This window comes from Topomyia yanbarensis, chromosome 2 (genome assembly GCF_030247195.1).
Source record: "Topomyia yanbarensis strain Yona2022 chromosome 2, ASM3024719v1, whole genome shotgun sequence".
NCBI classification, from domain to species: domain Eukaryota; kingdom Metazoa; phylum Arthropoda; class Insecta; order Diptera; family Culicidae; genus Topomyia; species Topomyia yanbarensis.
In genome coordinates, this window is record NC_080671.1 from 394,490,965 (window position 1) to 394,510,543 (window position 19,579).

General features: G+C 40.7%; 1 protein-coding gene across 1 annotated transcript in view; it reads left to right on the forward strand.

The window, feature by feature from the left end:
* The first annotated feature begins 1,605 nt into the window (after positions 1 to 1,605).
* Positions 1,606 to 19,579, forward strand: part of LOC131684832 (uncharacterized) — a 50,101-nt gene continuing 32,127 nt past the window's right edge. Inside the window, exons 1-2 of the mRNA XM_058968035.1 lie at positions 1,606 to 3,194; positions 16,226 to 16,678. Of these exons, the coding sequence (XP_058824018.1) occupies positions 16,342 to 16,678 (337 nt within the window). The 5' untranslated portion in view covers positions 1,606 to 3,194; positions 16,226 to 16,341. The remainder of the gene's footprint in view (positions 3,195 to 16,225; positions 16,679 to 19,579) is intronic.

Here is a 19,579-nt window from a genome sequence, read left to right on the forward strand (position 1 = left end):
ACTTTTGTATAGGATTCTAAAATCAAATGCAAACCGGAATTCGCCATCCATGATTTCGAAATGATTTCAAATATCGATTTCTATTATCTTAAGCAAGTAGATATTTTGTGGAAATCATCAGTTCCCGCCATAAACTTACTATTCAAATGGCGATGATTTGATGGCTTTCAATGTTTTGTGGTAACAGAATGCCGCCAACATTGATTTAAAAATGGCGTAAATTATCAATTACTGTTATCTACTGACTAGTCCCTTTCAGACGACACCCATATTGAAGATGATTTTCAGTGTTTTATGGTTACCAATCAATTTTAGATATGTTCTCACCACCTCCATTTAAATGTCACTTCCAGGGCATTGTAGTTACCGAAAGCCATGATCTTTGATTCCGAAATGGCGTCAATCATCTATTTCCGTTATTCACTAATTTCTTTTAAATGACATCCATATTGTCGATTGCCAATAATTTAGCCTCAAAAGATAACCTGAATAGTGGACGCGGTAGCAAAATTATCCCTAACAAAAAAAAAATTGTCGACGGTTGCCAGTACTTTGTGGTGACCGAAAGTCGCCATCTTTGATTTCAAAATCGCGTTTATCATTCATTTTCATTATCTACTTACCGCCCCCTCTCAAACGACATCCGTATTAACGATGGTTTGATGATTTTCAGTGTTTTATGGTAACAGAAAGCCACCATTGGGGATGGCGTCAATCATCAATTTTCGGTATCTAGTGACTATTCCCTTTTAAACAAGACCCACATTGATCACGGTTTCAGTCTTTTGTGGTTACCGAACGCTGCTATTTTGGATTTCAACATGGCGTCAATCATCGATTTTTGTTATCTACTAAGCACTACCTTTAAAACGACTTCTATAGTGGGTCACTGTTTTGTGGTCACAGAAAGCCACCATTTTGTATTTAAAGATGATGTCAATCATCAGTTCTCGTTATCTTCTGACCAGCCCTTTTCATGCGACACCAATATTGATGATGGCTTCTAGTTAGGCATTGTATGTCTCACTCACTCACGCGAGAACCAGCTTATTCGATGTCCCAACTTTACGGGATAAAATGAGTCGCGAAATTCACCGTATCCACCGTCGCAAAATTCATTCGTATCCACCGTAAATAGCGTGGGAATATTCTTTTCCGATAATTTTTTTTAGATTTTTCTCTTTTTCACATAATATTTTATTTTCGCGCAAATTAATAAAAGTGCCAAAATATACACTTCATTTCAAAGAAAACCAACAGAGAAGTACGTTAAACTTGTTTTGTCGTGTTTTGGAATAAAGCCAACAAGGCAGCGAGCGCAAAAAAGATACCGTGATTAACTCATTCGCTCATTCTCCGGCGGTTTTATTTTTCCGGAGAAATAATGCGTTGCATTTGGCCGGAGAAGTTGTATGAGTGTCAATAGCTTTTCGTGTGAGAATGTGAGTTTTTATTGTCGGAGTTGTAAATTATCCCGACGCATTTACTCATACGAGTGATACATGGAATGTCTGCTTCTAGTGTTTTATATGGTAATCTGATAGCGGCAATGTTGGATTTCAAAATGGGATCAATTTTCGTTACATAGTGATTACATCCTTTGAAATGACAGCAATAATGATTATGTGTTTTGTGGTAACCGAAAGCCAATATCTTGGATTTCAGAATGGCGTCAATCTTCAATTTTCGTCATCTACAACCTCCCCCTTTCAAACGATATTCTTATTGTTCACAATTTCCTGAATTTTGTGATAACAGGAAGCTGCTATCTTGCTTGCATTTCAAAATGGAATTAATTATCAATTCCCAAGGCAGAAATCACGATTTCAAGGGCTTCGATTGGGTTGTGCTAAATTAGTGATAGTCCCCACACAACCGCAAAAATGAGTTCTATATCTTTCTTGTGCTGCATATTATGTTGAACCTTTTTAGCGCTAATTCTTATTCGACCCACTTTAGCCCGAGATTGTAATACATTTCGATCCAACAGAAAATTTTCTTATAAAACTAGAATAAAAGAGCTTAGAAGGGAATTGAATGAGGTGCTATGGAAAATACTTCCATAATTTTTGTTACTCTCAAGTGTTCGCTGATAATTTATAAAATTTACACGCACCTCTTCTGGCAACAACCTACAAAGTGATCCTCATGTTATGTCATTCAGGATGTCAAGTTGAAACTAGTAGACCATATTGCATACGTCGCATTCTAATGTTAACATTAAACTTAGATTGGCGTTGTCTTCCGTTGAATGCCACTTCCAGGACGTGTAGTCATCGAATTGACGTACTAGAAAATACGTCAACCGAACCCATCCAATAATTCTAAACATCGAATCCGTTAATCAATCAATCAAACTTAATCCCACCAGACGACCCGGTTACTAATATACGCCATCCCCCTGCGAGCCGGCGGCGGCCACGGCAGGTCAATGCGAATGTTTTGACATCGCGTGATTAAATGTATAAACTGCCGCCCGGTGGTTGGTTAGCGTTGAGTCGGAGTGAACCAAGGATTTCTATAAAGTCCATGGACGCTGCTCGCACGAACTTGGATGGTGATTATTTTCACAGCGAATCTTGCACCAAAACAAACGACCACCGGTCTAATCGATAGTTGATTTGTGACAGGGCAACTAAGTGCTAATGACGTCAAACTGCACGCCCTCGTCGTGCTATCATCACCATCAATAAGAACGAAAGGAGCTACTGTTGGGCATAAAAAAAATCAAAGACATATGAGATCAAACTTACACACACAGACTTTTCGGATCATCAGCAGCGCACCACCTTTTGTTTTTTTATCAGTTACAAATAAACGATCGACTCACGTCACACCGACCACGAATTCAATTCAAATTGTTTCCGCGTTCAATGAAAAGCGCAGCCCGATGTGATGCGGTAGCGGATGCCATTTCTGGTCAGTCAAAATCGCGATATCACAATTATCAGCCGCGGAAATTTCTACTTATGCGCGCAGAATTCGACCGAATCGGATTTTTCCATCGAATTCCACCTTTTGAGTCGTGACGGGAGGGTGGTAATGCGCGCAGGTTGTTTGTGCCCGTTTGTAGTGAGGACAAGCGGTAGCGTGGTTGGTTACGAAATAGGCACGCGTTCCAAAGTCGAGCCGCTGAAGCTGAAGTGTGAAGAAAAGCGTGGCAATATTTATGGATGATATATACGAGTGAGAAGGTGATGACCAACGCTGAATGATGGGCATAAAATGTTACTAATTAATCCGCACTACTAATGTGAGAAGAGTCCAATTGGAAAAGGCGAACTTCGTGTGATGATATAGATACATATATCAAACAGTATAGTGACCATTGCGGGATTGTGTTTCGCTTCCGAAGAGACGAACGATACGAACTACTACCCCCCTACCCACGACGAACCGCGGAAGGAGGAAGTTTAGTGGTTATTTGCTATTAATATTTTTTTTCTCTTGCTTTCGCGCAAGTGGACCCAGCTGGTTGTCTACGAATGATGTTTGAAAAATGCCACAGGGGAATCTGTGCGGTGTTTGGCGTTCGGGTGACGACGTGTGGTTATTGTTGCACACGCAAGAAAGCGATGCAGAAATGTGAACGGGGCAGTTTTGTTTTGGGTGTAACTGTTTACTCGACCTTTACCATGGAAACTGAACGGTTTAAGGTGGTGACGGGGTCTAAACCGTTGTCTCTTAGTAACAGAGTGACTAGCAGGATTTTCCGGCAACAATGCACAGTACGATGAAAGGTATCCAAAACGTGACGTTTTAGGGAATTTTACCAACAAGTACGTTCCTTATGTCAGAGTTTGAAAAGTCTGAAAAATCGATTTCAGATACTTAGAGTGGCCATACGATACTCGGTTTACTCAAATTTTTCTTGGATTGACGTTCATTTCCCGACTGGCTATATTACTAGAAAGGAAACTGCATGCGGAACCCGAAACGTTTTTACTACAAATTTTCACACAATTCGAGTTTTTAATTTAGGCTTCTTTCACATCTCGGAAAGAGATGAAAGGCTGAACCCTAATTTAGTTTCTATCTCTTGTAAAAAAGTCCATGAAATCGATTTCATAGAACAAGGTCAGGAAAACTGTTAACCCACTTTGCACAATTCTTCTCACAATTCGAATTTTTATTTATTTCTGGATCTTAAATTCACTATTAAATCTCATGCATTAACCTGAAACAATACAAAATTGTTTTCATTGAATTTGGAGTTCAAAATGGTGTCAATCAACGATTTTTGCCATTTACTAATCAATACCTTTCAAACGACATCCATATCGATGATGGTTTTCGCTACTTTGTAGTCCCAGAAAGCTACCATCTTAGATTTCAGAATGGTGTCAATCATCAATTGTCGTTATCTACTGACCAGCTCCGTTCACGCGACAGCCATATTGATGATGGCTTCTAGTGTTTTGTGGTAACGGAAAGCCATCAACTTGGATTTAAAAGTGGCTCCAATCATCGAAGTTTTGTTATCTACTAACTACCATGTCAAACTCCTTAGCTTTGAGTTCGATAGTTTTGAATTATGGCATTTGATGTCCACGGTTCAGGAAACTTGATTCAATTTGTTTGGTTTTCGATACAGCGACAGTACCAGATCGTTAATTTTAACTGTGATCTGAATCCAGAGATCGAAGAATCTAAGTCCTATTTTTTTACCTTAAGGTCATTCGCCTTTTCGGGTTAGAAATCTTATGAAAAATTTCTAACCCTATGTGCGGGGTCGGGACTCGAACCCGGGTGCGCTGCGTACAAAGCAATCGATTTATCAACTACGTACGCCCACCCCCAAAGTCCTAATTTGATCTAAACGATTTTGTTCAAAATTGTTACACGAGGAAACAGATTGAATAAAAAAAATCGAATTTTGCGCTTCGAATTAATCTTATCAGTAAACTTTACCATATTGGCAATCGGTTAGACTCTAACTCCAATTGATGTGATGTATGATCAAGACTTTCAGTGTTTTGTGATAACCGAAAGTTCTATGCTATATTTCACCCTAAGGAGAAAGATTTGGTAAACATTTCTCATCATTTCTTTCACCAGAGCGAATTTTTTTGGTAAAAGCAGTCTTTGTACATGAAAGGCTCAAATCCAAACTTATTAAAATCATGGGTGCGTTTCCACTTCGTCTCATCAAAAACCGACACTAACTTTTTGTCGGAATAGATTAGCGCCGGCTTGACGCTAAATCCCCAAAATTAGAACACACTTTGCGTTTCAATCGTCAAGCCGGCGCTAATCTATTCCGACAAAAAGTTAGTGTCGGTTTCGGATGAGACGAAGTTGAAACTCACCCATGACTTTAATAACTGAAAGTTGCCATTTTAGATTTCAAAATAGCTTCAATCATCGATTTTCGGCATGTACTTATCACTACCTTTTAAACGACGTCTATATTGATGATAGTTTTCACTGTTTTGTAGTCACAGAGAGCCACCATATTGGATTTCAGAATGATGTCAATCATCAATTATCGTTATCTACTGACCAGCCCCTTTCACATGGCATTCATATTGATAATGGCTTGTACTGTTTTGTGGTAACCGAAAGCTGCCATCTTGAATTTCAAAATGGCTCCAATCATCAATTTTTATTATCTACTGACCACCATGTCAAACACCTTTGCTTTAAAATCGATAATTTTGGATCATGGCATATGGATTTCACGGTTCCGGAAACTTGAAACAAAATATTCGCGTTTCGATTTTAAATATCCAGTACACTCTTTTGTTGTGCTGCATGGAAGTTCTTCGCCATTTTGTCGAAAATGTGTTCAGCTATGTAGTGTTCAAATTTAAAGTATATAATATGCATTACTCACGAAAAAACTGTGATTTAAAATCTTTCGAAAACTATTCGGAAAAGGTGAAATTTTCCAGCTCATCTCGGTCAGAGCTGCCAATATGGTGCATCAACCGAACACATAAATGATGAAAAATTCTAAATATAGCTCCGCTACAGATTTGTTTTTATTATCATTCCTATTTGGCTGCTTGGGACGAACGGACGTTGCAACCTGTGTTATAAATCTGATCTCGTTAGTAGTTAAAATAAGAGAAAATTATAGCAAGTAAAAACGCGAGATATAGCTTTTATTATGTGCGCTTGGTTGGAACGGGTCGTACAATAAATATTTGCGAGCTGTGCACGGCCGGTGGATGAATCAGTTTGTGTCGTTACGTGCCACTAGCAGAAGCCATCGTTTTCATTTTGAACGGGTTAATGGTAGCACACAAACGGAGAAACCGATTTTTAATCATCTGACCGTAGCCTGTTTCCGATTGGTTTCCGCTAATTTCATGCACCGAGCCGCAAATCTTAAACAGAAAGAATTGTGATTTCAGTCGGTTTCAGCAAGTAAAGCAGTCTTGTCAGATCTCAAAAGGGAAAATTTCGGATGAATCCAAATTTTGTGCATAATGTATGTTTTTTTAGTGTTTCGGATTCTCCTCGTCAGTTACTAGCACGGAGCTGCACAAACTAATTCTCTCTCGGTCAATACCGTCTCCAAATTGGCACTAGTTGGACACTAAAACCCAAAAAATCACACGTCTCGCGTGAACGCTGAACAACTAGTTGGTACCAAGTGATGTCTCGATAAAAAGCACAGAGGTTTCGTTGGCCGACGAGGAATGTGAACCGAAACTGTCTTTTGGTATAAGAACCAAGCGCCTGGTACTTTCTATCGAAACATCACTCGGTACCAGACAGTTGTTTAGCGTTCACGCTAGACGTGTGATTTTTTGGGTTTTAGTGGTGCCAATTTGGTGCTGGTTTGGGCTTATCTAACTAGCATTAAGTTGGTGTTAGTTACTGACGAGGAGAATTCGAAGCACTAAAAAGCCATACACTTGTCAGATGTCCGGAGACTGTATTGTAACACCGGGAGAGAATTAGTTTGTGCAGCTCCTTGGTAGTATCGAGGGCAAAATGGAACAAAAAACCCCCACCCAGAGAACATTTTCTTTGGAAAACAAATTAGCCCTTATCAGCGCTATCAAATCTTCAACCAAGAACAAAATTTGGAGATATTTTCCTTCGCCAACTATTATTTTTATTTCCGACGGGTTGAAATTATCATACACACATCGAAAAAACCGGTCTTGAATTATCTGATTGAAGCTCATTCCTGATTGGTTACCGTTAATTTCATGCACCGAGTCGCAAATCTTGAACAGTTTTTGTTCGAAGCTCCACTTCTTTGACGATGGAAGTGAACTTATTTCATTCGATGGCCAACCCATTTGGCCTCGAACGTAACCTGAACCGATTACAAAACAGGGGGTTGTATGCGAGTGCGGTATCATTCGTGTGTTACATTCGTGCTGGCACACGACACACACGTTGTGGAGGCTGTAAAGGGGGAAAAGTGAAGAGGAACACAAAATCCCGCCTGTTTTGCGCCGATATCCAGTTTTTCCTCGGCAGAATCCACCGTCTGCTGAGAAAGTGCTACTTGCCGCCGAAATATTAGAACTGGCAGGCAACACAGCCCTTGGAAACAAAAATACCACCATTATCCCCCGTCCGATGCAGCTGGCCATTTGAAATGACGAAGAGCTGACAAATTTCTCTCCGGCGAGACCATTACTCAGGATGATGTGTGGCCTAACATCCATATCATTTTGTTGCCAAAGCAAACCGAAAGGATTTAAGCTTCCATTGAATATCATTAGCTTGGAAAAAAAACAGTCCGAAGTAGAGTCACGACACCTCGGCTATTTCACAGACATTACCCACTCAGCTTTTTTCATAATCTTCAGTGCTAGCAAAATGTTATTCCGAGACAACATCGTGAATAACATTCCGCCCCTAGACCTTACTTGTTATTTCGACTGAGTTCACTGCCTTTTTCGTTAGCATACTGGACAACATTGGTGATAGTGTAATACTTAGAACTCTCCCTAATCGGGGCTCCAGCTTCTGTCAACTTTCTTGGCAGATCAGCGCTTGACATCTATGCCAACAAACCAGAGCAGTATGAGCTCAAAAATTCTTACTGTGCCAAGGAATCAAGTTAGTATTCCGATATGCATATCTTCCTGCACCCTTAATCTTTGTTGCTGGGTCGCATCAAATCACCAATAAATGTGCGTTTTTTTTTTGGTCTAACAAAGGCAGAATTATCAGCTGTCTGCTTCAATTATTATCGGGCGTTTTTCCCCGTCGCCTCCTCGAGCACTTATGACTCACCTGGTTACCACTTATAACTGGTCATGCATATAGGTATAATTTTTTTTGGGTGGGGGATTCGTGCTTAAAAATGGCACAAACATATTGTCAACAGTTGCGCCATACTGTGTCAGCCTCGTTATCGGAGTCCTTGTAATTGAGGTTGTTTTTCTTTCTTCTTTTGAATAATATATTATCTTGTAGGCTATTGTACACGGGTAAGCTTGTTTGGATGGCTATGCATGTGTTGACCGAAAGCATTTGGAGTGAAAAAATTCAGGTGGGCAAATGTCCCGGAATTAAGTGTTATTTAACTATTATAATTTTGTTGTAACGATCAATCCCTTGGTCTAGAGCTAAACCTGCAATCGCTTTGCTGTGTGTGGTAACTCAGTAGCTCTTTCAATTACACAGACAGTCCCAGAAAGTAATAGCACATCAATTTTGTAAAGATAAAAAATTTATTGCTACCTAATTAAAAGTGTATTCACGCGGATAATTTCACAGCGACAATTAGAAGCAAATGAAAATTGTTCATCATTTTCGCGATTAACGGTTTGAGAAATTTGCTACCGGAGCTTGTTGTTTTTTAAACAATCGTGCGTCCGCTTTATCGACATGCTTCACCTTCGCGTAGTGTTGACATTCTAATAATATTTTGTACTGCAAACCGAGTTGACTTTAATGTCACTATTCATGGTAATCTTAGTATATTTTTGGACACAGCTTATTGTTTTCAAGATTAATATGTTAAACCATGTACTACCCATGTAACCAATAAGCATTATAACGTCTTGAAGAGCCGTTAAGTCATATATTCTGATATAATGCTGGTATTATGCCAGAAAAGGCGAAATATTGTGCTATTGCTGTGCAGAGATTGACAGCCCATTTCTGCGTAACTAACGCTATTATATAGCACCAGCACACAAATGTCAAATTTAAAAGCCTAATATTGGCACTACTCATGCTATTGGAAAGCTTCAATTGGCTGTCATTTTCCGCAATTGGCTTGCAACGATTTCTTATGTTTTTTTCGGTACGAAAATTACCATTAGTAAGTCTCGAACAGAGGTCCTTCACGGTAAGTGCGCTGCTTTTGCTGACTGGGATATATTGCATATGACAAATTTCCGCACCAACTCGAACAAATTTTGGCAGCACCCTCTCAGATTTTAAAGAAACATTCTGCACATGAGAACTTTGTCACAAAAAGCCATTCTGCATACTTTGTTTTTCCAAAAATCATCTAGACTGTCTTTTGAGAAGGGTAATTTTTTTTTCAAATGGCTGCGGTCTAAAAATGACAAATCCTACAAAAAATGTTGTAGGAATAATTTTCACAAAATTAGTCAAATTTGTCAATAAAAGTATTGAAAAAATTCTTCTTCGACTCCCACACTGAAAAAAACGATTTTAAAAATTTAAAGTCGATTTCCAAAAAAACAATTGATTTGGATGAAATTTTGTTCCAAGATAGGTTATTATATTCTCTACCTACCGTCAAAAAAATGTTATTTGGAAAAAACTTTTTCTTGTCCAAACTGATTTTTTTTAATGTATTATTATCGAAAACTAACCCAACGAAAGTTATAATCATCTCAGAATCCAATCCAAATGCTAGTTGCCTGATGCATGCAAAAAGTATCAGTAACAAATTTGGTATTCGTTTGGCATATTACGTCGGTTACCTGTAACTTACCTGCATCAATACTCATACCAAATAACAGTACTATAAAACTAAGGCCCTGAAGCAGTCTAGTAACAACAGTTGTGAAGATCAGTTCTAGTAAAATGATCACTATGGATCAATTGTATAAGTCAAAGTTAAACAGTATCAAATTCTGTGCGAAGATAAACAATCCAAAGTGTAATCGTAATAATTTACGTCCAGAAGTCGCCATCTTGGATTTCAACATAGCGTCAAACATAAAGCTCTTGCACCTACTCATCAAGATCATTCCGAAAATACCCAATCAGTCTAGATTCTGGACTCTGAAATCCGAACTCTAGTCTCTAGATACTGAACTCTGCAATCTGCACTCTGGATTCTGGACTCTTGGCTCTCCCCTCGGGACTCTTGGTTCTGGTCTCTGCACTATGGACACTGAACTTTAGATTCTGAACTATTGACTCTCATCGCTGGATGATTGGCTCTTGGCGCTGACCTCGAATTTCTGTACTATGCACTCTAGACTCTGAACCATGGGCTCTGGTATCTGTGGTCTTGATCCTCCACTCTGGAATTTGAACTCTAGACTATGGACTCTGAACTTTGGGCTCTGCACTCGGGTCTCTGGATTCTGGACTGTGGGCTCTCTCCTTGGGACTCTGAATTCTGGTCTCTGGACTCTGGGCTCCGAACTCGTCACATTGGGCTCAGTATTTTGGGGTTCAGGACTCTGGTTTCTGGGCTCTAAACTCTGGTCTCAGGATTCTTGTTTCTGAACTCTGAGCTCTGGATGCTGCACTCTTCAAGCTGAGTTCTGGACTCTCGCCTCGAGATTCTGTGTTATGGACTCTGAATTCTGGGCTCTGTGCTCTGGAGTCTGAACTCTTACCTCAGTATTTTGGGTTAAGTATTTCAGCCTCTAGTTTCTGGTCTCGGAGCTCTGGACTCTGGCCACAGTAATTTGGGTTGAGGACTGTGGGCTCGGGACCGAGGATTCCTAACTCTGTTCCCTGCACTCTGGACTCTGCATTTTTAACTCTGGATTCTGAGCTTTCGCCTCGAGATTCTGTGCTATTGACTCTGAGCTGTAGACTGTGGTCTCTGAGCTATGGGCTCTGGACTCTAAACTCTGGACTATGCACTCTGCACTCGGGACTCTGAATTCTGGACTCCGGGCTCTCTCCCTGGGACTCTGGGTTCTGGTCGCTGGGCTAGGGAATCTAAACTCTGGATTATCGAATCTGAACTATGGATTCTGAACTCTGAGCTCTGGAATCTGGACTCTAAACTCTGGTCTCACTATTTTGGCTTAAGGGCTCTGGATTTCGGGCCCTGGGCTCTGGATTATATGCTGAGCACTCTGGGCTCAGTATTTTGGGATAAGAACTCTAGACTCTGGTTTCGGGTCTCTGGGCTCTAGGTTTTGGACTATGGGCACTGGCATCAGAACTCTGGTCTCTGAAATTTGCACTCTGAACTCGGAACTTTGTATTCTGGACTCTTGTCTTCGGAACTCTGGATTCTGATCGCTGCGCTATGAACTCTGCATTCTCGACGCTGAGCTCTGGACTCTAGACTCGTCTCAATATTTTGAAATAAAAACTCGCGACTCTGGATTCTGGTCTCTCTCTCCTCAGGACTCTGGGCTATGGAATCGGGAGTCTGGGTTCTCTCCTCGGGATTCTGGGGTCGGGTCTCTGGGCTGTGGACCCTGAATAAAAATACACTGATGAAAAAACAGTTTGGGCATGGAAAAGTTTTTGTTTTAAGTAACTTTTTTTCCTTGAAAGTGTCCAACTTCAATTTTTATGGTAGGTAGGGAACATAATTACCTATCTTGGAACAAAATTTCATCCAAATCAAAGATACCTCAATTTTTTGTAAATCGACATTAAATTTCTAAAATTGAATTTTTTCAGTGTCAATGAATGTCGATGAATAATTTTTTTCAATATTTTTATTAAAAAAAATTGACTAATTTTGTGAAAATTATTCCTACTACATTTTTTTGTAGGATTTCAACATAGCGTCAAACATAAAGCTCTTGCACCTACTCATCAAGATCATTCCGAAAATACCCAATCAGTCTAGATTCTGGACTCTGAAATCCGAACTCTAGTCTCTAGATACTGAACTCTGCAATCTGCACTCTGGATTCTGGACTCTTGGCTCTCCCCTCGGGACTCTTGGTTCTGGTCTCTGCACTATGGACACTGAACTTTAGATTCTGAACTATTGACTCTCATCGCTGGATGATTGGCTCTTGGCGCTGACCTCGAATTTCTGTACTATGCACTCTAGACTCTGAACCATGGGCTCTGGTATCTGTGGTCTTGATCCTCCACTCTGGAATTTGAACTCTAGACTATGGACTCTGAACTTTGGGCTCTGCACTCGGGTCTCTGGATTCTGGACTGTGGGCTCTCTCCTTGGGACTCTGAATTCTGGTCTCTGGACTCTGGGCTCCGAACTCGTCACATTGGGCTCAGTATTTTGGGGTTCAGGACTCTGGTTTCTGGGCTCTAAACTCTGGTCTCAGGATTCTTGTTTCTGAACTCTGAGCTCTGGATGCTGCACTCTTCAAGCTGAGTTCTGGACTCTCGCCTCGAGATTCTGTGTTATGGACTCTGAATTCTGGGCTCTGTGCTCTGGAGTCTGAACTCTTACCTCAGTATTTTGGGTTAAGTATTTCAGCCTCTAGTTTCTGGTCTCGGAGCTCTGGACTCTGGCCACAGTAATTTGGGTTGAGGACTGTGGGCTCGGGACCGAGGATTCCTAACTCTGTTCCCTGCACTCTGGACTCTGCATTTTTAACTCTGGATTCTGAGCTTTCGCCTCGAGATTCTGTGCTATTGACTCTGAGCTGTAGACTGTGGTCTCTGAGCTATGGGCTCTGGACTCTAAACTCTGGACTATGCACTCTGCACTCGGGACTCTGAATTCTGGACTCCGGGCTCTCTCCCTGGGACTCTGGGTTCTGGTCGCTGGGCTAGGGAATCTAAACTCTGGATTATCGAATCTGAACTATGGATTCTGAACTCTGAGCTCTGGAATCTGGACTCTAAACTCTGGTCTCACTATTTTGGCTTAAGGGCTCTGGATTTCGGGCCCTGGGCTCTGGATTATATGCTGAGCACTCTGGGCTCAGTATTTTGGGATAAGAACTCTAGACTCTGGTTTCGGGTCTCTGGGCTCTAGGTTTTGGACTATGGGCACTGGCATCAGAACTCTGGTCTCTGAAATTTGCACTCTGAACTCGGAACTTTGTATTCTGGACTCTTGTCTTCGGAACTCTGGATTCTGATCGCTGCGCTATGAACTCTGCATTCTCGACGCTGAGCTCTGGACTCTAGACTCGCCTCAATATTTTGAAATAAAAACTCGCGACTCTGGATTCTGGTCTCTCTCTCCTCAGGACTCTGGGCTATGGAATCGGGAGTCTGGGTTCTCTCCTCGGGATTCTGGGGTCGGGTCTCTGGGCTGTGGACCCTGAATAAAAATACACTGATGAAAAAACAGTTTGGGCATGGAAAAGTTTTTGTTTTAAGTAACTTTTTTTCCTTGAAAGTGTCCAACTTCAATTTTTATGGTAGGTAGGGAACATAATTACCTATCTTGGAACAAAATTTCATCCAAATCAAAGATACCTCAATTTTTTGTAAATCGACATTAAATTTCTAAAATTGAATTTTTTCAGTGTCAATGAATGTCGATGAATAATTTTTTTCAATATTTTTATTAAAAAAAATTGACTAATTTTGTGAAAATTATTCCTACTACATTTTTTTGTAGGATTTCAACATAGCGTCAAACATAAAGCTCTTGCACCTACTCATCAAGATCATTCCGAAAATACCCAATCAGTCTAGATTCTGGACTCTGAAATCCGAACTCTAGTCTCTAGATACTGAACTCTGCAATCTGCACTCTGGATTCTGGACTCTTGGCTCTCCCCTCGGGACTCTTGGTTCTGGTCTCTGCACTATGGACACTGAACTTTAGATTCTGAACTATTGACTCTCATCGCTGGATGATTGGCTCTTGGCGCTGACCTCGAATTTCTGTACTATGCACTCTAGACTCTGAACCATGGACTCTGGTATCTGTGGTCTTGATCCTCCACTCTGGAATTTGAACTCTAGACTATGGACTCTGAACTTTGGGCTCTGCACTCGGGTCTCTGGATTCTGGACTGTGGGCTCTCTCCTTGGGACTCTGAATTCTGGTCTCTGGACTCTGGGCTCCGAACTCGTCACATTGGGCTCAGTATTTTGGGGTTCAGGACTCTGGTTTCTGGGCTCTAAACGCTGGTCTCAGGATTCTTGTTTCTGAAGTCTGAGCTCTGGATGCTGCACTCTTCAAGCTGAGTTCTGGACTCTCGCCTCGAGATTCTGTGTTATGGACTCTGAATTCTGGGCTCTGTGCTCTGGAGTCTGAACTCTTACCTCAGTATTTTGGGTTAAGTATTTCAGCCTCTAGTTTCTGGTCTCGGAGCTCTGGACTCTGGCCACAGTAATTTGGGTTGAGGACTGTGGGCTCGGGACCGAGGATTCCTAACTCTGTTCCCTGCACTCTGGACTCTGCATTTTTAACTCTGGATTCTGAGCTTTCGCCTCGAGATTCTGTGCTATTGACTCTGAGCTGTAGACTGTGGTCTCTGAGCTATGGGCTCTGGACTCTAAACTCTGGACTATGCACTCTGCACTCGGGACTCTGAATTCTGGACTCCGGGCTCTCTCCCTGGGACTCTGGGTTCTGGTCGCTGGGCTAGGGAATCTAAACTCTGGATTATCGAATCTGAACTATGGATTCTGAACTCTGAGCTCTGGAATCTGGACTCTAAACTCTGGTCTCACTATTTTGGCTTAAGGGCTCTGGATTTCGGGCCCTGGGCTCTGGATTATATGCTGAGCACTCTGGGCTCAGTATTTTGGGATAAGAACTCTAGACTCTGGTTTCGGGTCTCTGGGCTCTAGGTTTTGGACTATGGGCACTGGCATCAGAACTCTGGTCTCTGAAATTTGCACTCTGAACTCGGAACTTTGTATTCTGGACTCTTGTCTTCGGAACTCTGGATTCTGATCGCTGCGCTATGAACTCTGCATTCTCGACGCTGAGCTCTGGACTCTAGACTCGCCTCAATATTTTGAAATAAAAACTCGCGACTCTGGATTCTGGTCTCTCTCTCCTCAGGACTCTGGGCTATGGAATCGGGAGTCTGGGTTCTCTCCTCGGGATTCTGGGGTCGGGTCTCTGGGCTGTGGACCCTGAATAAAAATACACTGATGAAAAAACAGTTTGGGCATGGAAAAGTTTTTGTTTTAAGTAACTTTTTTTCCTTGAAAGTGTCCAACTTCAATTTTTATGGTAGGTAGGGAACATAATTACCTATCTTGGAACAAAATTTCATCCAAATCAAAGATACCTCAATTTTTTGTAAATCGACATTAAATTTCTAAAATTGAATTTTTTCAGTGTCAATGAATGTCGATGAATAATTTTTTTCAATATTTTTATTAAAAAAAATTGACTAATTTTGTGAAAATTATTCCTACTACATTTTTTTGTAGGATTTGTCATTTTTAGACTACGGCCATTTGAAAAAAATTGGTAAAAAAAATTGACCCTTTTCAAAAGACAATCTAGATCATTTCCGGAAAAACAAAGTATGCAAAGTGGCTTTTTGTGACAAAGTTTTCATGTGCAGAAAGTTTCATTAAAATCTGAGAGGGTGCTGCCAATTCTGAATACGATTTAGCGCGAAATTCGTAATGTGTTCGAATGAAAAAAAATATGCCGAATATAATTACATTACAATAGCATTATATCAGATTTTTATTGCTCTGTAAAGGCACCAAATGCACATGTAAAGTATACATGCTTTAAGGATCCCTGAAGCATGTACGCATAACATCAGCTTTATATACGTATACAGAGCAAGCGATAATGGTATATATCGACTGTGAATGTATGTATTTATGATGCTAATATAGAGCTTGCTACAATGGAGTTTTAATGCAACATTAGTTCAAATGTATTGCCAACATTGTGCAATGGCTTAATACTTATGGTTATTTGGGTGACCTGTGAATAATAAAAATATAATGTTAATCTTGAAATTGTCCGCTATTTTTCGAAACAAAATTTCAATGTGGAGTTCGCTTTAAAAAAATTTAGAAAAATAAATTTGCAAAAATCCATCTTCTTCTAAGATAGCTCTGGATTATACAGAACATATGGGACACCCTGATACGAAAAAATATCGCTCTTTTTACGTGAGCTCATCTATGTGCCGTTAATCTCCAAAATCTTTGGTTTTCAGAATTCTTTAATTGCTCTTCCATGACTAAAATAATATCTTCGCAGCATCCATAAGTGTTAGAAATCAAGTTTGAAAAGGTCTAAAACTATAACGATACAACCTAGAAACGAAACACCTAGCCCTTCGTTCGTAGTCGTGGCCACTTTAATCACCACACCAAATGAAGATTATACTTATACCAAACGTTGACGAGCCGATCAAACCGGAAGAAACTTTAAGACTACTCAAGTTGAATGCGGCAGTGAGTGCAAAAATACTAGCGAAACTATTGAAACGCTTAAGGCGGACGGGACACCGCCGAACTCCGGAAGCCAAAACGGAGGTCATACAGGAGGCAGAGGAGGAGGAGGAGGCAGATCGCAGAAGCAGCAGCTGCGACGACGGCGGTATCGGCTTCGATAGTAAAATCAGCAGTCGGAAAAGTGCCTCCAACTCGGATCCGACAAGTTTCGGTGATAGCGGAGACAGTGGACCGGAGTTTATGCGAGAGGAACTAAGTTAGTACTGGTATTGATGTGTTTTGTTAGTTTGTCTTTAACACTGATTTCACTTTTAGAGTTATACACCTACACCCTTACCTGTTGCTTGTGTTCTTTTGCTAACTTCAGGTTTCGTTTTAAGTATGTGCTGTAACTATAATGTTCTCGAATGAGGATCACTACCTCGATCACCCTCCATCTTGATTACCTTTATCCATATGAAACCATGAAAACAGAGGAAAATCATCCAATCTGCATTGAAACGTTACTAAAATTTCATCTTCGTCGTGTTCACCAAGAACGGTTTGAGACTATCCACGTGACATGCTTCGTGCGGGTACCTTTGAAATTCAAAAAAAATATTGGTTCCGGTTCGGCCCTGTAAAAAATTATAGCTAACTCGTGAGCCCTCTTCTACGGCAGATAATACCGAAAAATCTTTCTATCACGCTTTTATGAGTTTGATAAAAGTTCCTGTTATTCTAAAAAAATTTAAGGAATGTGGAATATTGTTGGGCATTTGATGGGTATACGTTAAATTTGGGCACTCCTACCAGCAGAAGACAAAAGATTAGTTCGTGAGATTTTTAGCCTGATTTTAGATTTTTTCCGAATCTCTATATTTCACATCCTTGCTCTCACTTGAGTACTATGGCTCTATAATTTTCCCAACTTAGTAATCTATTTCTGGAAGGATATTCCCGGTTCTCCACGGAATGCGCGTAAATGCCTCTGTTGGTCTCTGTTGGTTTGGTCCTCCGCTAACATGTAGGTAATATGAAAGTTACCTGATAAACAAATTCCGACAACTATATGTTTACTTGTAACGCTTTGAATTGAGCGTGGCTTTTTACTACATACACATACATGAATTTTATCGATTAAAAGACCAGATTTTAATGAAATAGTTCGGCACTCTCCCTAATAGGGCCAAGGGCTAACATAGGCGCATCTTCCTTAGCAGTTGCTCAATCCAATAATAGCACATGGAATATTTCTTTCGCCGATTTCCATCGTCCTGTTTCCAAGCACCACAGAACAAGACATCAACCACGAAAAGGCATCAAATATTCCATTAAAACATCTACATTGTCCATCAATCTAATGTGGCAAGCTTCCACCTAACAAACGACCACTGCTGATGGACCCTGGAATAATAGACAGTGATTATCCTTCCCTGATCGAAAAAAAGAAACAACAAATAACTTACTACTTGTATACCGCCGCCCATACTATCCATAATTGCATATCAGCTTAGAGTACAATTGTTTGGAACTAAGTAAAATATATGGTATAATGTACGGTACACAGTACACACCAACCACCAACCCATATGGGAGGGAAGCCGTTGTAGTGTTTTTTTTTTCATTTTCTTCCATCACGGCCGATATTGATTTGATTTTTTGTCTGCTCCCTACTTGCTTCGTCTTACTGATTGAATGACAGCGAGTCGGCTATTTACGGAGCCTAGGTGCGGGTGAGAAGTAAGTGAACTTGAACTTGGTATACGCGATGCGCGCGGGAGTCGTTTGGATTCGCTCCCGTTGCTGCTGTCACACGTCAAGCCGCGCTGCTGTTTCTAAATAGTGATAACTAAATGAATGTGGTAGGGGGTGGGGGTCTTCAGGCGATAACCGTGGTAATTAGCATGATGGTTTGGACAACAATTAATTGCCAAGTCACCACCGACAGTTGCCACAGTGGGAAAGGTGGTGACATAGCGTGTGCGTCGTATTTACGAAATCGAACGTCGGTGCGTCTGCCCGGTTCACATTGAGTCATGATTCCGTAGATATATTTCTGTGAAAAAACGGAGTAACCCGTTGTTGGCCATGGTGTCACGATTGGCGATAAATATCAAGCTTTGTAATCCTGGGAGTAGAGATAATAAAATTCTAGTACAACGGTGAAAAATGTTCTTTTTCGCATTATGCTATATTTCACCCTAAGGAGGAAAATTTTGTAAAAACCAAAATTTCTCATTAGGGTGAAAAGTTGTTGGTAAAAACCAGTCTTTGTACAGGAGGGCACAAATCCTTATTTCATACTATGTTGCGTTTCCGCTTCGCCTCATCAGAAACCGACACTAACTTATCGTCGGAATACATTAGCACCGGCTTGACGCAAATCCCTTAAAACTAAAACACACTATGTGTTTCAATCGAACGACTGATCAAACGTGATGTCCCGTTCGAGCAGAAGTTCTGTTTATGCCGATGAGACACAGTGAAGCCGAAACTTGTCTTGGCTTAGCAGGCCTATGCGAAAGCACTATGCTATATTTCACCCTAAGGAGGATTTTTCACATGTCATCAGGAGCTTCGTACTATAGCAGAACATACTTTGTAATCAATATACTTTCGCGTATCCACCAATAAGCTCATTTGACGCTATGCGCAATGTTTCCAGAACTCCGGTCGAAATTAATTTATTTACCGTGGTTGCAATAATCACATTTTATGATTTTTAACCGTTTAAGTATTATGAAGGAGCAGCTTTATCGGGATGAAATTCAACAGCAGCCAATTGAAGCATTGCACCAATCATATTAAATTTGGAAGATGGTGGAGATCTGTCAAGAATTTTCTGAGAAATATAGGTGTGAAATGAACTGTGAACAATGGAAGTTGGCCAATGTGATCAAAGCCACTTCGGCCTGCAAATCTATGTAATTTAACACCAATTTTAAGAAGTTTTGCATCATTTAGTTATCATGGTGGGTCCAGTTTATATGGGGATTCACTGTATTACCGCACTTCTCATCCAGTAACTCCGGAACCGGATATCGTATCAGAAATAAATTTTATAGCAACCTTTCATTTGAGAAAATCGGTTCGGTTATCTTCGAGTAACCAATGTGTGCTTGTACATACATTCTCACATACACACTCATAAGCACACACACATTTCCCGAACTCC